The sequence below is a fragment of the Natrix helvetica genome (genome assembly GCF_964273705.1).
Source record: "Natrix helvetica genome assembly, chromosome: 6".
Taxonomy (NCBI): Eukaryota; Metazoa; Chordata; class Lepidosauria; order Squamata; family Natricidae; genus Natrix; species Natrix helvetica.
In genome coordinates, this window is record NC_138553.1 from 53762268 (window position 1) to 53784666 (window position 22399).

General features: G+C 45.8%; 1 protein-coding gene and 1 long non-coding RNA gene across 2 annotated transcripts in view; one reads left to right on the top strand and one right to left on the bottom strand.

Moving 5' to 3' along the window:
• Positions 1–22399, top strand: part of LOC309394792 — a 482407-nt gene that overhangs the window by 362851 nt on the left and 97157 nt on the right. The window lies entirely within an intron of this gene.
• Positions 1–22399, bottom strand: part of ANO6 (anoctamin 6) — a 285876-nt gene that overhangs the window by 155089 nt on the left and 108388 nt on the right. Inside the window, exon 4 of the mRNA XM_081958403.1 lies at positions 17426–17491. Within this exon, the coding sequence (XP_081814529.1) occupies positions 17426–17491 (66 nt within the window). The remainder of the gene's footprint in view (positions 1–17425; positions 17492–22399) is intronic.

Genomic DNA, 22399 nt, shown 5'->3' on the forward strand with positions numbered 1-22399 from the left:
TCAAACTCCTCCCAGGATGGCACCTCAAGACCCACCCCCGACGTCTCTTCTAGACCGCTAACGGAGACCCATTCGCTGCGAATCTGAGCGATTTTGTCCTGCAGATATTCCCCAAATTCCTCTGCGAGTCCCTTTGGGGAGAGGGGGCGGTATAAAAGTCTAAATAAAAGTAAAGTAAAGTAAGTAATGCTCTACCCTGCAAGGGGGCTTCCCGTGGCCTCTGGGAAAGGAGGGAGCGGGTCACCCTAAACAGGGCGGCAGGGCGGTTATCTGCGGATGCAATAAGAGTGGCACAATGTTGTCGTTTGGCCACTCTTAATGCCACAAGGTAAGTCCGTAAATAGGCTCTTACCTGTGCTCGGTCAGACTCGGAGCGTGACGATCTCCATCTGCTCTCCAGGCGTCTCTTGCGACACTTCATCACCCCCAGCTCCTCGGTAAACCAAGGGGCCTGGGTGATTCGATGCCGCAAGAGAGGCCGCAAAGGCGCAACCCGGTCTAAGGCGCCAGCGGTCGCACTGTTCCATGTGGCCACTAGGTCCTCCGTCCGGGTGCGGGTCAGGGCTACAGGGAATGGCCCAAACTCCATCTGGAACCTAACAGGTTCCATCAAGCGCCTGGGGCGGAACCATCTAGAGCATTCCGGTTCCGCCTCCCCGTGATGGGGAGCAGCGGTTGGAAAGTCGAGCTGGAGAAGTGAGTGATCTGACCATGACAGGGGCGTGACAACTAAATCCTCTACTCCCAGATCACTCCTCCACTGGCCAGATACAAAAATAAGGTCCAGTGTGTGACCTCCCTCGTGTGTGGGGCCCTGAATTACCTGGGTCAGGTCCATGGCTGTCATGGAAGCCATGAACTCCCGAGCCACTTCGGATGTTTCCCCTACCGATGGCAGGTTAAAGTCCCCCATGACTAACAGCCTGGGGGTCTCAACCGCCATCTCGGCGATCACCTCGAGGAGCTCGGGCAGGGCCGCTGATGCATAGCAAGGAGCCAGGTATACAATCAGCAAGCCCAACTGTCTCCCTGGACCCCATTTCACACATAGGGACTCACAACCGGTTATCTGTGGCACAGTGGACTCTCTTAGCTCGAGGCCTTCCCTTACGATAACCGCTACCCCACCACCCCTACCCTGGGCCCGCGGCTGATGAAATGCACGATAGCCTGGCGGGCACATTTCCACGAGGGGGAGACCTCCCTCGTGGCCCAGCCAGGTCTCCGTTATCCCTGCCAGGTCCGGCTCCCCCTCCGAGATCAAATCATTAATGAGGGGGGCTTTGTTGGCAACGGACCTGGCGTTGCATAGCATCAGCCTCAGGCCCCGGCTCTATAGGTCCTGACCACCTAGCTTGCGGGGGTTGGGACAAATGACCGGCCATATCCAGCGGCCACGGTCTCCCAACCGGTTAAAAGATCTCGGCCTACCCTCGCACCTACCCCTCCCCTCGACCGTTAGAATGGGAAGACCTTCTTCTGGAATGTCACCACTCCCCCTTCTCTTAATCACTCCGCTCACTTCCTTGTTAAACCCACCTGTCTGCCTGGCACTATTCCCTCCCTCAGCCTGACTGAACCCACCCCCCACCCTGGAACCCCTTAAGAGACATATAAAAGATCTGATTAAAAAACCCCTAAGATTGCGCTTCGTCCACCTCTCTGGATTAATAAATCCCTCATCGAGGTGGGCCCTCGAGAGGGCGGGGGGGGGCATACTTGCGAGAGGGGGGACTCCCGCAGTAAAACCAGGGCTGCCCTCGAGTACATGGTAAGGTAACATTTCTGACAGGGCTACAGTTTGGTTAGGGATGTTTACAGATGGTAAAAATTCCTTTGTTCCAGTGGAGTAAACGGCCCAAATCTTGGATAGGGTGGAGAGATGATTAAATCAAATAGTCAGCGGGAAAAGTTAGTCCTGCACCAAGGAGCCTCCTATCTCCTGCCAGATCTCCAGCCCCACAGCGCTCTTCCACCAAAAGCTACCAGCCTCCAGCGCTCCTCCGATGTTCCCCCTGGAGTGGGAGGGCAGGCAATGAAGCTGGAGGAGGGCGAGCCGATGTTCTTGAAGACGTTCCTGCCCGGTCTCCTGCCGGCCACCAGCGCCGCCGGCCTGCCAATCTCCCGCCCTCGCAGCTGGCTCCACAGCCGACATCCAACATCGGCGCCCAGCATCCAAACTCGCAAGTCGACATCGGCTCTCTCTGCGTCTCCAGCTGACTCCAGCTGACTCACAGGCTCACAGGCTCTCCAGCCGACTCCAGCTGGCTCACCGGCTTCTCTCTCAGCGCCCTCGGCGTCCTGCAGCCTCTCTCTTGGCGCCTTCGGCATCTCGCAGCCTCCCCGGCCTCTCCAGCTGACTCCACCTCTCCGCCTCTCCAGTGCCTCTCGCCTCTCCAGCGCCTCTCCAGCACCCCCATCTTGGGAGGTGACCCGAGGCTGGCTTCTGGGCCTGGTGAATGCCTCATTGGGTGAGGGATCCTTACCAGCCACCTTGAAGGAGGCGGTGGTGAGACCCTTACTTAAGAGGCCTGCACTCGACCCAATGGAGCTAGCTAACTATCGTCCAGTCTCCAACCTTCCGTTTTTAGCGAAGGTTGTCGAGAATGTGGTGGCGCAGCAGTTTCCACAACACCTTGACGAATCCGAGTATCTAGACTCACGCCAGTCCGGCTTCCGACCCGGGCACAGCACAGAGACAGCCTTGGTCGCGTTGGTCGATGATCTCTGGAGGGCCAGAGATAGAGGTTGTTCCTCTATCCTGGTCCTATTAGACCTCTCGGCGGCTTTTGATACCATCGACCATGGTATCCTATTGCGCCGGTTGGAGGGGATAGGAGTCGGAGGTACCGTTCTGCGGTGGTTCGGCTCCTACCTCTCCGACCGGAAGCAATGTGTGTTGACAGGGGGACAGAGGTCGACCCCGAGGCCACTCACTTGTGGAGTGCCACAGGGGTCGGTCCTCTCGCCTCTCCTGTTCAACACATATGTGAAGCCGCTGGGTGAGATCATCCGTGGTTTTGGGGTTGAGTGTCACTTCTACGCTGATGATACCCAGCTGTATATTTCAACCCCAAACCACCCCAACGAGGCTGTCGAAGTGATGTCCCGGTGTTTGGAAGCCGTCGGGGTCTGGATGGGGGACAACAGACTTAAACTCAACCCCTCCAAGACTGAGTGGCTGTGGCTACCGGCACCTCGATTCAGCCAGCTGATTCCATCGCTGGCCATAGGGGGCGAACAATTGCCCCCTGTGGAACGGGCGCGCAATTTGGGCGTCCTCCTTGATGCCCGGCTGTCAATGGATGACCATGTGGCAGCCGTGGCGAGGGGGGCGTTCCACCAGGTTCACCTGGTGCGCCAATTGCGCCCCCTACTGGACCGGGATGCCCTACGCACGGTCACTCACGCGTTGGTGACGTCCCGCCTGGATTACTGCAACGCTCTCTACATGGGGCTGCCCTTGGGACGCGCCCGGAGACTGCAGTTAGTTCAGAACGCAGCCGCGCGGGCTGTGATGGGGAGTACGAGGTACTCCCACGTAACACCTCTCCTGCGCGAGCTGCACTGGCTACCTGTGGTTTTTCGGGTGCGTTTCAAGGTGCTGATTACCATCTTTAAAGCGTTCCATGGCACGGGACCTAGTTACTTGCGGGATCGCATCCTCCCACATACATCCCTGCGGCCAATTCGCTCACACAGAGAGGGACTTCTCCTGGTGCCGTCCACTAGGCAATGCCAACGGGCGACACCAAGGAGTAGGGCCTTCTCTGTGATGGGCCCAACCCTCTGGAATGACCTCCCCCCCGACATTAGAACCACTACTGACCTCCGCTCCTTCCGGCAAAAATTGAAGACTCACCTGTTCCGATTAGCAGGCCTGGCATAATTACAACTGTCCCTCCTGGCAAATGTATTAACTGGTTATTTTAGGGGTATTGTTTTTAACTTATTGTGTGTGTTTTAGGGGTTCAAAATCCTATATTTATATATATTGCTTTGTACAGTTCTTTTAATTCCATTTTTAACCTCCTCCATTCCAACTGTACATATTCAATTTTTATTGTATTTTGATATATTTTGCATGGACTGTACACCGCCCCGAGTCCCTTTTGGGAGAGGGGGCGGTCTAGAAGCATGAATAATAAATAAATAAATAAAATCGTTGTTTGCGACCGACAGACCACCCTGGAGACCAACTCAGGTCGCGATGGAAAGCCAGGGTGGTCGCCCACTGGTTCTGACCCTCAAAAACAGTGAAGAGGGTCAGGTAACACCCCCATCTCCAAAATGAGCCCCGCGGTCCATGCGTGACTCAAAGGCAGCCCGCCATTGCCCCCGGAAGCCGGAAAAATGGAGGCTTATAGAGTGCTGCTGGAGGGGGGGGGAACGGCCCATTTTTTGCTCATTTCTGTCCTCCCCAGCCCCCAGGAGCTCTCTGAAAGCCTCCATAAGGGTATGCACGGCCAGTTTGGTGAATGGGCAGGGCTTCGAGAGGCAAAAAATGCTGTATTCGGTGTATAAGATGCACCCAGATTTTCAGCCTCTTTTTTGAGGAAAAAAGGTGTGTCTTATACAGTAAATTATTTAAAAGAAATAGACCAAATAAAAGAGGAGGTGGAATTGCACTATATATAAGAATAACTACAGCTCTACAGAAATAGAGCACAACAATGATGAGAACTATCTTGAATGCATTTGGGTCAATATTAAAGGTGTGTGGGGGGGGGAATGACATTGCCATAGGTCTGTCAGGCCTGTAATTATATTCTTTTTAGGATCTTTGGCCTGCCACACTTTTTAATAATTCTCTATGCTGTTTCATTAGTGTAGTAGTTGGGAGGGGGGAATAGAAAGGAGTAGGATTGTAGAATGGATTGTTGACATTCTTTTGTAGAAGCCAAGGTCATCTTTTGTCTCCGCACATCGACACCTGGCCGGAAGAAGATGGGTGTACATGCCAGCGTGGAAGATGATGATTGGAACATGTGATGGATTTGTGGGTGTGGGGAGAGATCATGAACTTTCAATTAGGTGAACTTACAGGATGTAATTCAGAGTTGAAATTTCCATAGCCGTGCTAACATGCCTGCGGAATAAATTGCATCATTAAGGATGTTTTGCCTTGGACAATGATTTATTTCTGCATGGTATTTAGAACCCTAACATTATTTCAACTCTCTACTTTAAAAATATTTCACTAGCTCCCTCCCCCTATCAAAGGGGAAGGGCTGGTGATGGAAGATCTGGTGATGGGGTCTCGGCATTCCCAATGCTGACCGGGACAGCGTAAATATCAGCGAAGAATTAATGAGAAGCTTTTGGTGATAAGAAGCTGAGTGCGGAACTTCAAAGGCAATGGAATGCTGTTTCCAGTTTAATTGCATCTGGAGGAATGCAGGAGGAGACACGACAAGACGAAGGAAATCTCAGACGGACTTCTTCAGGAAAATTGTGAGTGCATGCTCCCCCTCCTTCCCCCCAGCTTGGAAACAAGGCTAAGGAAAAAAAAAAAAAAAACCTAGAGCAGAGGTTTGGGCACCTTCCAGACGGCAATAAATGAAATGGCTTGTCACCCTGCAATTAGCTGGGAGAAAGATTCCCTTTCAAAATGGGAATTTCAAAGGAGGCAGGAAGAAGGAATTTTTCCAGCATCTGTCACTTGCAAGCCACCACAAATGGGGCTGCAATCAGTAAATGAAGCAAATTGGGCAGTAAATTGGGCTTTCCTCCCAGGACTTGGATGGAAGAGATGCTACTTACCAACTCCTTTGCCATCAGCATGGGGAAATGCTCCAAGCCAGCAAAGGGCACCTACTTGGCCCATAACTCCTCCAAGCCAGCAGGAGGGTCCTTGGCACGTAAAACCCCCTAGCCAGCCATCATTGGTTGAGCTGCAACCTGTGAAGCAGGCAACCCCGGGATGGGTCTTAACCCCAGGTCATGGATGGGAGGGATGCCAGTGGGCACCTGCCCTCCCTCAGCAGATGGCACCATGGCAGAAAGCTGGGCAGTGGCCAACCGAGGGATTGACCTCCCCACCGGTTCCAGTCTCCCCTGCAAGGCCCAAAAAGGTTCTTACCAGACCTTCCTACAGAGAAGAATTCTCCATGGAAGAAGGGATTACCAGAGGCCTGCAGTGTGGATGGCGGGAGAATGTGCGCCTGCAAGGCCCCAAGTGGTTCTTACCCCACCTTCCTACAGAGTAGCAATCACCAACATGGAAGAAGGGATTACCAAAGCCAGGCCTGCAAGATGGGAAGCGGGACAAGGTGCATCTGCAATGCCCCAAAAGGTTCTTACTCCACCTTCCTACAGAGAAGCAATCTCCACCATGGAAGAAGGGTTTACCAAGGGGGCAGCTGCAAGTTGGAGAGCAAGGCAGTGTGATGAAACGGTTCCTGAGTTTAGAGATGTAACTAGGTTCCATTCTTCGTGGGGCCCAATTAAATGCCACCATTGTTGTCAACTTGGGCACAGAGCATCAGAGTGCTTGGCTCCAGCCCCAATGCCACAAACGTGCGCACCAACCACCACGGCGGTAAAGAGAGGGTCCCAGATGCCACCACAGAAGAGTCATCTGGGCCAACAACCTCTGGAAGAGGATCCCCAACTTAAGGTGAGGAAGTGTCCTACCAAGGGGGAGGCCTCGGAAGAGGAAAAGGGCAGACATTCTCCGGAGGAGGATCCCCAACTTAAGGTGACAAAGAGTCCAACTAAGGGGGAGGCCTCGGAGGGGAAAAAGCCTAAACGACCTCTGGAAGAGGATCCCCAACTTATGGTGATGAAGAGTCCTACCAAGGGGGAGGCCTCAGAGGAGGGAATTGCCGAAGAACAAACGTGTGTACCAATTGCCACGGTGGTTAAGAGAGGGCCCCAGATGCCCGCACAGAAAAGTCATCTGGGCCAACAGCCTCTGGAAGAGGATCCCCAACTTATGGTGACGAAGAGTCCTACCAAAGGGGAGGCCTCGGAGGAGGGAATTGCCGAAGAACAAATGTGTGTACAAGTCGCCATGGTGGTAAAGAGAGGGCCCCAGATACCAGCACAGAAAAGTCATCTGGGCCAACAACCTCTGGAAGAGGATCCCCAACTTAAGGTGAGGAAGTGTCCTACCAAGGGGGAGGCCTCGGAAGAGGAAAAGGGCAGACATTCTCCGGAGGAGGATCCCCAACTTAAGGTGACAAAGCGTCCAACTAAGGGGGAGGCCTCGGAGGGGGAAATGACCAACCGACCTCTGGAAGAGGACCCCCAACTTCAGGTGACGAAGAGTCCTACCAAGGGGGAGGCCTCGGAGGAGGAACAAGGCCAGCCGTGGATGACTGGATCCAAGAGCCCAGAACCTACAGCACCTGCAGCAGAGAGCCCGAAACGGCCATGGGAAGAGGTCGCAATGGACTTCATCATGGAACTCCCAGACAGCAGTGGGCATAAAGTAATTTGGACTGTTATTGATTTGGTTTCTAAGCAGGCACACTTCATTGCTTGCTCAGGATTGCCATCCGCAAATGAATTAGCGAAAATGTTTGTGAAACACATTTATCGCCTGCATGGAGTACCCAAGAGGATCATTTCAGACCGCGGAGTCCAGTTCACAGCCAAGTTCTGGAGAGAGGTCCTGAGATCTATTGGGTCCACACAAGAACTGAGCTCAGAGGTTCATCCCAGCATGAACGGTGCAGCAGAGGGAGCCAATGCAGTGGTGGAACAATACATCAGGTGTTTTGTGGACTATCAGCACGACAACTGGTCGGACTTGCTACCCGTCGCCGAAGTGGCGTAAAACGATGCGGTCCACAGCAGCAGAGGATTAGCGGGTTTCCAGATTACCAGTGGCATGGAAGTTGTTGCCATGCCTGAGTTGCCTAGAGAACCTCCTTCTTTCATGTCTTTGAGTGAATGGATGGACATGCTAAAGAAAGGATGGGAGAATACGAAGAAGGCTCTAGCAGTTGCGGCAGAAGCCTACCAGAAGCAAGATGATCAACGTCGCTCACTCCTAAACCCCTACCGTGTGGGGGACAATGTTTTTGTATCTACCAAATACATAAGATTAGAAATGCTTAGCAAGGAATTGGGTCCAAAATTTCTAGGTCCATTCCCAATAGTGAAGATAGTTAACTCAGTTACAGTTCAACTCGGTCTACCCAGAAGTCTAGGGGAAATTGACCCAGAATTTCATTGTAGCTTGTTGAAACCAGTAATTGGGTCTAACAGAAGAGCATCCACCCAAGCTCAATCTCCTCCTGTAGTGATGGAAGGGGAAACACAATCTGAGGTGGAAAAAATTGTAGATTTCAGGCTGAATAGGGGTTGCTTACAGTACTTAGTGCATTGGAAGGGTTACCCTTGGTCTGAAGCTAATTGGGTGAATAGTGGGAACCTAAAAGTGGAGAAGTTAGGAAAGCAATTCAATGGGAAGTTTCCCGAGAAGTCAAGGGGTTCCCCTGGGTGGAGAAAAGGTGGTTAATTTTGTTATGTTAACTTTTATGTTATTCTCTTTGCAGGAAACGTTTTTCTTTTGAGGAGAGGCCGCCTGTCAGGCCTGTAATTATATTCTTTTTAGGATCTTTGGCCTGCCACACTTTTTAATAATTCTCTATGCTGTTTCATTAGTGTAGTAGTTGGGAGGGGGGAATAGAAAGGAGTAGGATTGTAGAATGGATTGTTGACATTCTTTTGTAGAAGCCAAGGTCATCTTTTGTCTCAGCACCTCGACACCTGGCCGGAAGAAGATGGGTGTACATGCCAGCGTGGAAGATGATGATTGGAACATGTGATGGATTTGTGGGTGTGGGGAGAGATCATGAACTTTCAATTAGGTGAACTTACAGGATGTAATTCAGAGTTGAAATTTCCATAGCCGTGCCAACATGCCTGCGGAATAAATTGCATCATTAAGGATGTTTTGCCTTGTACAATGATTTATTTCTGCATGGTATTTAGAACCCTAACATGGTCTATATTACAGGCCACCCAACCAAGCAGAGGAAGTAGATGAACTTTTTGCTAGTCAGCTAACTAAGGTATGTAGGAAGCACACCACAATAGTAATGGGTGATTTTAACTACCCTGACATCAACTAGGAAACAAACTCTGCACCAAGTGGAAGATCCAACAGGTTCCTAACGAACCTAGCAGAGAACTTTGTTTCCCAAAAAGTAGAGAAGGGAACAAGAGGATCAGCCATATTGGTCTTAATTTTCACTAACAGAGAGGAAATGATAGGAGGTGTTGAAGCCACAGGAACCCTGGGGGCAAGTGACCATGCAATATTGGAATTCAACATTATGCAAACAAAAGTAGTAGAACAAAGTCAAATCAGAGTCTTGGAGTTTAAGAGGGCTAATTTCAATAAACTTAAAGAGAGCTTGGGAAGAATTCCATGGATGAGAATCCTCAAAGGGAAAGCAACTCAAGAAGCTTGGGAAATTTTGAAAAATGAGATTACAAAAGCCCAGTCTAGCACAACACCAATGAAGAAGAAAAATAACAGCTCCCAAAAGAAACCAGTATGGCTGCATAAAGAACTCTCTGACAAATTGAAAGACAAAAAAGATAAGTATAAAAAGTGGAAAGAGGGGGAACATAGCTAAGGCAGAATATCAGCAAATAGCCCGAACCTGTAAAGATGAAGTGAGGAAAGCTAAGGCTCACAATGAAGAAAGGCTTGCCACAAAAGTAAAAAATAACATAAAAAGCTTCTTCCAACATGTTAAAAACAAGAAAAAGGTTAAGGAAACAATTGGTCCATTGCTGGGAGAAAATGGCAAGAAGGTGACAAGCAACAGAGAGAAAGCAGAACTATTTAACTCATTTTTTTGTATCTGTCTTTACACAAAGGAATAAAACAGTCCAACCTATCAAAAACAGCACCACAAAAATGAGATTAGGAACACAAGTTGAAATAGGGAAGAAAATGGTAAGTGAGCACCTGTCTACCCTAGACGAGTTCAAATCACCAGGACCGGATGGATTACACCCCAGGGTTCTGAAGGAACTGGAAGACGAGATCTCAGAACCACTGAATTATATATTTCAGAGATCCTGGAACACCGGGGAACTGCCAGAGGACTGGAAAAGAGCTGATATGGTTCCCATCTTCAAAAAAGGAAAAAGAATAGATCCAGGAAACTATAGACCTATCAGCCTGACCTCAATACAGGGAAAGATTATGGAAAAGATAATCAAGCAACGAATTAGCGAATACCTAGAAGTAAACAAAGTAATAGGCAAAAGCCAACATGGGTTTGTCAAAAACAGATCATGCCAGACTAATCTTATTGCATTCTTTGACAAAGTGACAAAATTAGTGGACCAGAAGAATGCCGTCAATATAGTTTACTTGGACTTCAGTAAGGCATTTGATAAGGTAGATCATAACTTATTACTAGATAAAGTAGAAAAATGTGGGTTAGACAGCATCACCACCAGATGGATTTGTAACTGGCTGACCAACCGCACTCAACATGTAGTCCTCAATGGAACTGCATCTGCATGGAGGGAGGTATGCAGTGGAGTACCCCAAGGCTCTGTTTTAGGCCCAGTACTCTTCAACATCTTCATCAATGATTTGGATGAGGGAATAAATGGGGAACTCATCAAATTTGCAGATGACACCAAGCTGGCAGGAGTAGCCAACACTCCAGAGGCTTAATACACAGAAGGTGTTAGATATTAGCATATATCGCAGCAAGTCTCCTCTCTGGTCCGCCGCTACGGCGGGAAACAGGTATCGCTCTGATTGGTCGAGAGGCGTACCCGATTCCTATAAAAGGGGAACCCTCCGGCCACAGAGCAAGCTGGATCACTACTACTACTAATAAAGAGCTGATAAGTCCTCAAAAAGGAGAAATGCCAAATTAATGTGCCTAGCGTAGAATTCCTGGGATATAGAATTGATGGTCAGGGAATACACCCCACTTCAAAGAAAATTAAGGTGATCCAGGACGCCCCCACACCACGAAATCAGACCAAGTTGCAGGCCTTCCTCGGACTACTTAACTTCTACAGCATTTTTCTGAGACAGAAGGCGACCGTTGCTGAGCCATTACATCGACTACTCCAGAGGAACGCAACATGGAGATGGGGACAATCCGAAGCAGCAGCTTTTGCCGCAGTAAAGCGTTTGCTCACCACTGACTCGCTGCTAGTACAATACAGCCAGACGCTACCGCTGGTATTGACCTGCGACGCATCACCATTTGGAGTCGGCGCAGTCTTTAGCCACAGGATGCCAAACGGGAACGAAGCACCCATCGCTTTCTACTCCAGGACTCTTTCATCAGCCGAAAGGAATTACAGCCAGATGGACAGGGAGGTGTTAGCTGCTATAGCTGGAGTGAAACGTTTCCACGAATACCTCTACGGCCGAGATTTTGAACTGATTACAGATCACAAACCGCTGTTGGGACTTTTGGCGGGAAACCACCCCACACCAGTCTCCCTGTCTCCACGCATGACCAGGTGGACTGTTTTCCTGGCTGCGTACTCATATAAGCTAATTCATCGACCGGGCTCCACTCTAGGACATGCAGATGCGCTCAGCCGTTGCCCACTTCCGGACCTCTTGCCAGACCCCACTCCCGAGGTACCGGTGTTGTTAATTGAGTGTTTGGATTCAGGACCGGTTTCTTCCTGCGATGTTGCCAGATTCTCTGCTAGGGACAATATAATAAAGCAAGTTCAAACCTGGGTTTGGAGGGGGTGGCCGAAGGGAAACGTGGGCCCGGAATTCAAGTTGTTTTGGGGGAAACGCGATGAGCTTTCAGTATTGCAAGGTTGTTTATTGTGGGGGGATCGAATTGTTATTCCATATGCGTTACGTAGAAATGTATTAGAGGCATTACATGTGGGGCATCCGGGGATCGTTAGAATGAAGGCGTTAGCAAGAAGTTACGTTTGGTGGCCCAACATGGACAAAGAAATAGAGGAATGGGTGGCCACTTGTGATCCTTGCCAGGAATCGAGACCAGCACCCCCGGAAGCGCCCGCCACAGAATGGGAGAAGCCTAAAGCACCCTGGTCGCGAATACACATCGATTTCGCAGGGCCAGTTCAAGGTCAGACCTTCCTTATAGTTGTGAATGCATACTCCAAATGGCTAGAAGTAGTCCTAATGACTTCAACAACGGCAGAGGCAGTCATTAAGGTTCTACGGCGACTTTTCGCCACTCATGGCCTGCCCGACCTACTGGTCTCCGATAATGGGCCCCAGTTCACGGCCATGCAATTTGAAATGTACTTAGCAGGTCAGGGAATTTGGCATGCCCTCGTCGCGCCATTCCATCCGGCATCAAATGGACAGGCGGAGAGAATGGTGCGATCCGCAAAAGAGGCCCTCGCTAGGATGGGTCCAGGTGATTGGCAAACACGCATTGACCATTACCTACTAATTCAACATATTACCCCCAGCGCAACGACGGGTAGGAGCCCCGCTGAACTACTCATGGGCCGCCGTCTACGGTCTCACCTGGACCATCTTCACCCTAATTACTCTGCCACAGCGCCCCCAGACTCTACAAGCCAAATTCGGAATTTTAGCATAGGGGATTCAGTATACGCCCACAACTATGCAGGGGGAACATTGTGGATGCCGGCAAGGGTCATTGGCATCACGGGTCCACGATCGTATCTGTTAGAGCTTGAAGATGGACGGAATTGGAAAAGGCACATCGATCAACTACGAGGTCGCCTGGCACACTCAGACCTGCGGGCTGACAATGGAAACTACCTGCCAGCACAAAGTCAGCCACTCGAGACCCCCAACACAGAGAACCACGACACCTACGAGCCCAGGGTTGAACAAGAGGTCGAAAGAGAACCCGAACAACACCAAAGCAACGAAAGTCTGCAGACCCCCGAACGCGAAGCAGAGAAAGCAACCGATCCTGAAACCACTCCAGATCAACCAGAACTGCGACGTTCTACCCGTGTAAGGCAAACACCAACATATCTTAAGGACTATGTAACCAACCGTAATGCGCCGTCTAAGAGGGGAGGGGTGTTAGATATTAGCATATATCGCAGCAAGTCTCCGCTACGGCGGGAAACAGGTATCGCTCTGATTGGTCGAGAGGCGTACCCGATTCCTATAAAAGGGGAACCCTCCGGCCACAGAGCAAGCTGGATCACTACTACTACTAATAAAGAGCTGATAAGTCACTACGTGTCCGCAGTCTGTTCTCTCGTTGCCCGAATCTAACAGAAGGATCTTGACAAACTTAAACATTGGGCACTATCTAATAAAATAAAATTCAATAGTGAAAAGAGTAAGGTTCTACATTTAGGCAAGAAAAACGAAATGCACAGGTACAGTATAGGTGGTACCTTGCTCAAAAATAGTAGCTGTAAGAGGGATCTTGGAGTCCTAGTGGACAACCATTTAAATGTGAGCCAGCAGTGTGCAGCAGCTGCCAAAAAAGCCAACACAGTTCTAGGCTACATAAACAGAGGGATAGAATCAAGATCACGTGAAGTGTTAATACCACTTTATAATGCCTTGGTAAGGCCACACTTGGAATACTGCATTCGGTTTTGGTTGCCACGATGTAGAAAAGATGTGGAGACTCTAGAAAGAGTGCAGAGAAGAGCAACAAAGATTATTAGGGGACTGGAGACTAAAACATGAAGAACGGTTGCAGGAACTGGGTATGTCTAGTTTAATGAAAAGAAGGACTAGGGGAGACATGATAGCAGTGTTCCACTATCTCAGGGGTTGCCACAAAGAAGAGGGAGTCTAACTATTATCCAAGGCCTGAGGGTAGAACAAGAAGCAATGGGTGGAAACTAATCAAGGAGAGAAGCAACTTAGAACTGAGGAGAAATTTCCTGACAGTTAGAACAATTAATCAGTGGAACAGTTTGCCTCCAGAAGTTGTGAATGTCCCAACACTGGAAGTCTTTAAGAAGATGTTGGATAGCCATTTATCGAAAACGGTATAGGGTTTCCTGCCTAGGCAGGGGGTTGGACTAGAAGACCTCCAGGGTCCCTTCCAACTCTGCCATTGTATTGTATTGTATTGTAATATCCAAGAAAGAAAAACTTCAACTCCATTTGAATAGAAATAAAAGTACTTTTACTAGATATGAATTGAAAGCAGCAAAAAGGAAAGCAAGATCAGAGCCAAAAAGGTGCGAACATGTACATATTAAACATTTACCCAGCACTTTCCTCCCAATTCCCCAACCCAATGTCCAATCTGCAACTCCCCAAGGTGTCATGTGGGGTGCAAATTCAAAAAGCCTCATCAAGTTGGTATGCGAGATGGTTGGCCTTGACCAACTCCAAACACAGGCCACCAGCATGCGCAGAAGATGGTGAAAACAAAACTCCCTTCTTCATACTCCTCCAGCACCAGTAATTCCCCCTCCCAAATATCTCAAACCCCCTCCCTCCCCGTTTCTATGGCAGCCGATAGCAAGCAAGGAAAGTAGAGGCTGACAGGGAGAGAGAGAAAAAAGGAAGGATGGAAGGAAGGAAGGAAAGGAAGGAAGGAAGGAAGGAAGGAAGGAAGGAAGAAAGAAAGAAAGAAAGAAAGAAAGAAAGAAAGAAAGAAAGAAAGAAAGAAAGAAAGAAAGAAAGAAAAAGAAATGAGGCAGCAGGTAAATAACCCCCTCATTTGAAGGGTATAGGAGCCCCTAGACTCCTTGATAAAACTCCTTGATAAAAACATGGATTAAGTCTGCATATTAAAAGGACTTCTGTAGCTGGCATAGGTCATATTACACATTTTAGTGACACATAGCTCAGGAAACGCTTTATGGAAGGGCACAGAAAAACAGATGTTGTAAGATAAGAAATAAGGAAGTGGCATTTAGCATTTTAATCACCTTTATGTAGAGATCGCCTAGGCTAACACATCATTTCTGTTTTTCTGTATAATGTTAGCATTTTCTACTTCTCTTTTCTTGCAATTAACAAATTCACTTCTGTTTCTGTTAAATGTCAAGGAGAATATTTGTAACATTTTACTGTAAAAGCTGTGATGATGATGAATCCAAAATGTACCTCCCCTTGACCAAATGTACCTCCCCTTGACCTTCCTTTTTCCTTTGGACAAACACGCCTATGGAACCCCCAAAACGTCTGAAGGGGTATTAAAGTTCTGTCCTGGCCTGCCCAGGACAGTTCAGACTTTGCAGTGTTAAACGCTCTGAACTCTGATGCATCATTAAAAACCTGTTTCTCTTTTACCTTGTGGTCTCGCGTCCTATGTTTGGCTGACTGAGGTTTCCTGCCACAGTCTGCCGCAACAGAAAGAGAACTTATGACCACAATAGAGCCCAAAATTTTGGTTGCTAAGCAAGAGTGTTAAGTGAGTTTCACCACATTTTCCAAGTTGGCCATGCCCACCCGGTCACATGACTGCCAAGCCACTCCCACTCAGTCACATGACCGCCAAGCCACTCCCACAAAGCAGGCCACACTTACAGAATAGGTTCTAAAAAAATTTGGAACCCACCGCTGGCTTCAACATAACATTTTTTTCAACAGCAGTAGCAGCACAGCTCTTGAATGATGTATTTTTGTCAAAGTTAGGCATTGTACCAAAATCCTGTCCCTATTTTTCTTTTTTCACTGCTAGTTAAGATTGCCAGTTTCAGTGCCAGTTAAATACACTTTTTACTTAACGTATTTCTCTTCATGCTTACTTACATTCAACTGTATTTATCATTCTAATGCTTTAATTTAGAGAGGTTTTGTATTTGTTCTATATAATTCAGTAATGTCAGCAAACCTGAACCTCACAGCAAATAAAAACATTTCCATTAAAATCTTAATTTTACATCTTAATTATTTAAGTTTACACTTAAAGTGTTATATCTAAATAATTTTTGTACTTTTCACCTCCATGCTTTCATTATTAATCTCCTTAAAATGTTATCTTTTGGTGCAACCTTTATAAATTGCAATGTAACAATATTCTAGCTGTTATTATGGAATTCAGTAATTTCTAAGGAATCCAAACAGACTTAACCTTTTTCATTTTCATTTTCTGTTTTACTAATTCCTTTCTGCTTTTGAACTCAAATGTAGTATGTATATTTCCTTAGAAATTGTCTACATTCAAATAAATTAAATTTGACAAGACAATGATCATTGTTCCCAATCAGCTGACAATACATATAAGTATATAAATTAGATACCACTTATGTGATTAAGATTTCATGGTAGATTTCATTTGCTAATGGAACATGATTCCTTTAATCAAAATATGTGTGAAACACATTACAAGCAAAGTTGTATAAATAGTACAATATTATTAGCTGTGACTGTAAATTTATTCTGTGATCATGATTGCCATTCTGAAAATGTTTTCATTGTTGAACATTTCCAGATGATGGAACCAGCATACAATTGATTTATAATCATAAATATTACCAATTTGAACATAAGCCTTTGCTTGTTCTTAATTTTACTGCTTTCCTGTGATAATCTGAGTTTCAAATAATATATAACATTGATCTTACTAGCCTACAATATAAGTGGGACTAAGAAGAAATGAAGTAGGGCTGTCAAACTGTCAAAGGCCGGCCTGCAGGCTGGATGTGAAGGGGGGGGGAAGTCCCAATACATCACGGGACTCAGTCATGACGATGTGAGTTTGACATCCCTGCTATAAAGTGTGAATTTAAAAAGGGACCTTTATATAACAGTTCATTTCAGCATATTTCTGGATGGGTGTCTAAAAGACTGCAATTTATGTTCAATTTTAATCAAAATACATAGAAACTGAATCGGTTTCTTTTTTGTAATGATATAGTCACTAGGGCTGCATATGCTTAAAATTGATACAGAAGGTTTTTGAACATTGTGCAAGCATGGCATCTCTATGCAGTTCACTAAAGCAGACTCTTTTTAAATGCTTGAAAAACCAAAGGCCGTGTGAATGAATAGCAGAGAAAGATTGTGTTTGTTTGAGGCTCAAAGATCTTTGCAATCATATCTTAAGCATGCACAACCCCTTAACTATCTTGCTAGTTCAGACACAGAATAAACTTTTAACACAAAAACAAAGGATAGATGTATTGTTATAGGTTGTCAGAACAAGCAAAAGGGGTGGTAAGTCCTATGAATTGAGTAGCTTGTTGACAGTTTGATTACAGAAGAGAGTATAATTTATTTTCCAGTCCAACCTCTAATGTCTATGCTATACTACAGAGGAAAGGCATCTTAAGATAGTAGATTTATTCTCCCCTTATTTATTTATTTGTTTATTTAATCACTTTGATTTATCTCCTCAAATTATTAAAAAAGCAATTTATAAATCATGAATGTACAAAGTATATAAAATACAAAATATGTAATATTTATAAATGTATATAAATGCATATATTATACTTCTGCATAAATTCATTTCTTTTTAATAGATATAGATATACTGTAGATATATTTTTAAAAAGCATAATGGACTGTACTCACTGACTTTGTGGCTTCAAGCTGCAAACCACGGCTTATCAGGTTTGACTCATAGACTTGTCTCTTCCTCTGTTAAAATTGGTTAAAATTGTGAAACTTTTTAATGATTCATATCTTTCAAAAGAAATGAAAACATTTTAACAAAAATAAAACATTGTTTCAACTAATTTTATTTATCACTAAAACAAAATTTAGATTTTAACCTTCAGCAATTAATGCATAGATACGCAACCAAGAATTTCAGTTTTTGAAGAAATTAAATAAAATTTGATTTATTAGATTTATTTAATAAAACTAGTCAATATAAAATCAATTTAATTAGAAAGTTAGATTTTTCTTTTAAATTGGAATTTTTGCTATAGTCATTGAACACAGTTTTGAATTTAATCATAATCATGATTTGGCACTATGAAAGTACTTTTTTTCTTCACTTGCATCTTTTTTTCATTAGCTGTTATAAAGTTTGTAGCAAACCACCACTGACAGTTGCAATAAAGACAATCAACATTTGTTTTAATTGCCTTCCCAACCAGGATAATAAAGTTGGTTTAAATTTTGACTTGTAGAACTTGATTTATGGAACGAAACATGTTTCTCATTTCAAAGATACAGTAGAAGAAGAGAAGGGGGGCAAATAAAGAGAGAAGGATGGAATGAAGGAGAACCATATGAGTGAGCCCTTAGCATTATACATAATCCATTTTTTTTTGTTTTTTCTTCCCAAGCTGATGGTGAGGATTGCAATACATCTTAAAACCATATTAGTGTTATATAATTCTTACTTCCCTGTTGGTATTTTATTTGGTCTTAGAGGTGACTGATAATCCTAAATGGGATTTAATATTGAGGGGAAAAATAAGCATAGTTCAGTGATTTAAATTCCAGTTTCTGACCCCAAAGTAAAAACAATTGAAAATGTGTTTAATTCAGTCACCTTGCAAAAAGATTTTGGAGAGCCATCCTATTTCCATGCTATTAACAGTATTCCATATTGCTTAGGAACAGAATGACAAAGGAAATATAAGGGCTAGCATGGGAATGAACAACACATTGCCATTTATAGTCATCTCAAAACACTCAAGTGTCTCTCTTGATGTTCCACCTGATTCGAGAAACTGATAGCTCCTGTAGCTGCTGCATTAATATGTTGGCTGTGCACATGTCTAATTCTTATATGGCTGGGTACAATTATGAAGATAGTTATGAAAAGCACTGTTGGTTTCTATCCAGAACCTACTTTATTTAAATATCTCAACAGCTTTTCTGTTCTTCATTTTCCATATTGAATTAAAGACTGGGTAAAAGCAGCAATCTCTTCACAAGTATATTGTATCACAGTGTGGCAGCCACAGCCATTCTCCTCAACCTGCATCAAAATTTAAAGCATAGGACAGCCATAACAAGTGCAAATATCAGTCTCTCTATAGTAGAATTTAGTAGTGGGATTAAACCAGTAGTGAGATTCAGCTGGTTTGCACTGGTTTGGGCAAACCAGTAGTTAATTTTCTGGGCATTTCAGCTAAGCGGCTGTTGGAAGAAATCTCTTTCCAACACCCTTTGGTTTTTCCCATCTTATGGGGTTAACCCTAACAGGAAGGCAGGAAGGAGGTGTTCTGGTGTGCCTGTGTGTGTTGTTTCTAGCCTGCTTAAGTGTTTTCCAAAACTGCCTTTGTGTTAAGCTTTGTTACATTGTAACAGCAGTTTAAGGTTTTTGGCAGTACACCCTATAGCCTGAGTGGCTTCTCTGGAGTTTTTTTCTTCCTTTACTGGTACTTTTATTTCGGGGCTTGGGAGGAGGCACTGGTTGGATTAAGAGCTATTTACATAAGGGTTGGCATAGCCTGGGGGTCAGCAACCTGCAGCTCAGGAGCCACATGTGGCTCTTTGGGCCCTCTGCTGAGCCTCCCTGTTGGGTGATCCCACTACTGGCTGGCCCTGCTCCTCACTCGCCCCTCTTCATCACTCTCGCCTGGCCTGAGAAGGTAAGGGTGATGGTGGGGGATGGAGAAGCAGCTAGAGCTGATTCTCTGATGCCTCACTCTTGCTGGAACTTCTTCCAGGCCTTGTTGCGGCCAGGCGTGCCTCGGTTACTTCCTCTCCACACCGAGACACTGGCCCAACCTGGCCATGACTGATGTCAGGCTCACTTTCTGCACTTTGGTCAAGCCCAGCTGCTCACTTGAGGAGGATCTCTCTACTTGTGTGCAGCCCAGCCTCACCAAAGCTGGCAAGGGGGTCATTGCCCATTGGGAAGAGCTGGGGGGCGAGGGTTGGGGCATAACAAGGTGATGGTTGGAGGCTTAGTGTAGGAGCAAAGTGGCCCTGTACCTGCCTTTGCATCACATTTGCACCACATTTGCACTCAAGGCAGCCTTTGTCTCTTGCCGCACAAGGGGGAGGGGAGAGATGAGAGAGAGAAAGGGGAATTCTCTCCCTTTCTCTCTCTCATCTCTCTATGTTTCACGTGTGCACACACACAAGCAGGATACCCTCCTAGGCTGGGATCATGGGACAACAACAGCAACTCCTCCTCTGGCTGCTGCCTCTGCACGATCAGAGTAGCTGGCTGCACTGCACAGGAAGAGCCAGAACTCTTCCCTTCCTGCATTTGGCAGTGGTGGCAACAGCTGCTACTCCCTTTCTGAGCCAACATGAAGGGGATTGCAGCGGACACTGAGCTGCCCACAAAGGATGCGGTCCATTTCATGAGAGGGAAACAAATGAGAGGGGGGGGGAGAAGGAGAGGGACAGAGAAATGAGAGAAGCTGGAGGGAGAGAAAGAGAGAGGGAAACAAATGAGAGAGAGAAGGAAAAGAAAGAAAAAGAAAGAGGGAGGGGAAAAAGAAAAAAAACATGAGAGGGAGAGAAATGAGAGAGAAAAGATAGTGGATCTTTCTTCCAATTCATTTTAATTTTCTCTCATGATAATAAGGCTTAGCAACATGACACCAATTGTAAAAAGTTAGCACTGAATGAAAAATGTTGAGAAATATTAAAAAGGAAGAATATATTTCCCTGGATGAGAAAAGAAGAAACATGTTTTCTTAGAGGGAGAAATCAGCCCCCACCTTCCTTAATAGCCCACAGCAAATGTCAGCACTTAAGAGATAAAGAGACAGATAGCTCTATTCATAGGCAAAAATTGCTTGCAGCAAGATCTGAGCAAAGGCAGAATAGGCAAAGGCACCCCTCAATAACAAAGGCAGAATAGGCAAAGGCAGCCCTCACTCAGGACCAGGAGGAAAGACATTAAGACACAATAGGAATTGCCCAAAACCCTTTCAGGACACAACCTCTTCATTACATCATCTCAGAGAAATGTGGTTCTGCTTCATCATTAAACCATCTTTCCAATCAGTCTCCATGTTTCAAGTGACTTTCTCCCACTTTGGAACTGAACCAGATGGATAGTTCTTCCAACACAAGCTTGAAGTTTATTTAGATATCTGTGGCATGTACTAATTTTATTGTGATCCTGACAAGCTTGGGATGGCAGAGACTTGAACCTGGGCCCCCTATATACTTTGTTAATTTGTCTGTTTAGCTTGGCATATTGTAGTCCAAGTATGCCCACCCACTTCCTGGAGAGCTTAAATGACGTCTCTGGTTTCACTTTATGAGGAAGAGCTGGATGCTGATAGTTATCATTGCATTTTAACTATTTTAATTCCTCAAGGTGCTCTGGCACCAGTGGTGGGTTTCTGCCGGATCGCACCCGTGTGATCTGAGCAACCACGCGATTCACCTCACTCACTGTCTCCCTAGCGATGGGACGGCGCTTGCTGGTTCTCCACCAGCTCGGGCGCGACCGGATAAGTTTCCTCAATGGAGCTCCTGAAAGGGACGCAGGCTCAGCCTACCAGGCTCCTACCGCTCCACTGAAGACATTTCTGAGAAGAGAAACTTCTCCGGTCGCGCCTGAGCTGGTGAAGTGTTAGAAGGGGATGGGGTGGGGGAAGGAGTTGAAAGGACAAAAAGGAGAATGAAAGGGAGAAAGAGGAGGTGGGGATAGTGGGATCCTTGCTGCTTTCTGAGCTTGGTGGTATTCTTACAGACATTTCATTACCAAACTAGGTAACATCATCACTGCTAGAAGGGAGTGGGGTTGTGGGGAAAGGAGGAGGAGGAGAAGTCGAAGGACAAAAAGGAAAAAGATAAGGAGGGAGAGGACTTTGGGGTCCTTTGGTGTTCTCTGAACTTGGCCGGCAAGCCACTCCCACCCAGTCACATGGCCGGCAAGCCACTCCCACAAAGGAGGCCACACCCACAGAGTAGGTTCCAAAAATTTTTGAAACCCACCACTGTCTGGCACCCTGCCTGATTTGTAACTCTGGGTTGCAGGTATTGCTGATGAAAAGGAAGGCATTCAGACAGAATAGTTTAGGTTCCATGATGGCTTGAGTGTCATTGATCTTCAGTGTGTATTCCCCCATTTCTAATTTAATGATTGGTATTTATGGCAACTTTTTGCAAGCAAAGAAGCTTTTTGTATTTTTTTTTACTATATGTTTTATTCTTTTTAAATTTTAACTTCTGTTTTTGTTAGTTAACCATTGGTAAAATATATCCCATGTTAAAATGTATTATGTTTCTTCCTTTTCTTTTATCGTAAGTGTCAGTCTCAGCACATTCTAATTTTTTAAAAAATTATGCTTTCATATGTCAGGACCTCATCATTTTCCTTTTTTTTGGAAAACATTTTTTATTTTTCCTTTCAAATTCATTCTTAGATATACATTCTTACAATTGCTATTTAACATTTGTCAATTCATATCATTTTTTGCACCTGTATATTTACATTTTCATATTTTCTTATTTCCCCTCCCCCGAATTTAATCATGTGTAGGCTGAGATATTTATTTCATGTTTTGTTCGTTTTTCTTTCTATTTATATCTTCTTTCAAGCCACTCATAAAATCGCCCCCATGTCCTGTAGTATACTGATTCCTCTTTGTTCTTTATTCTCAATGTCAACCT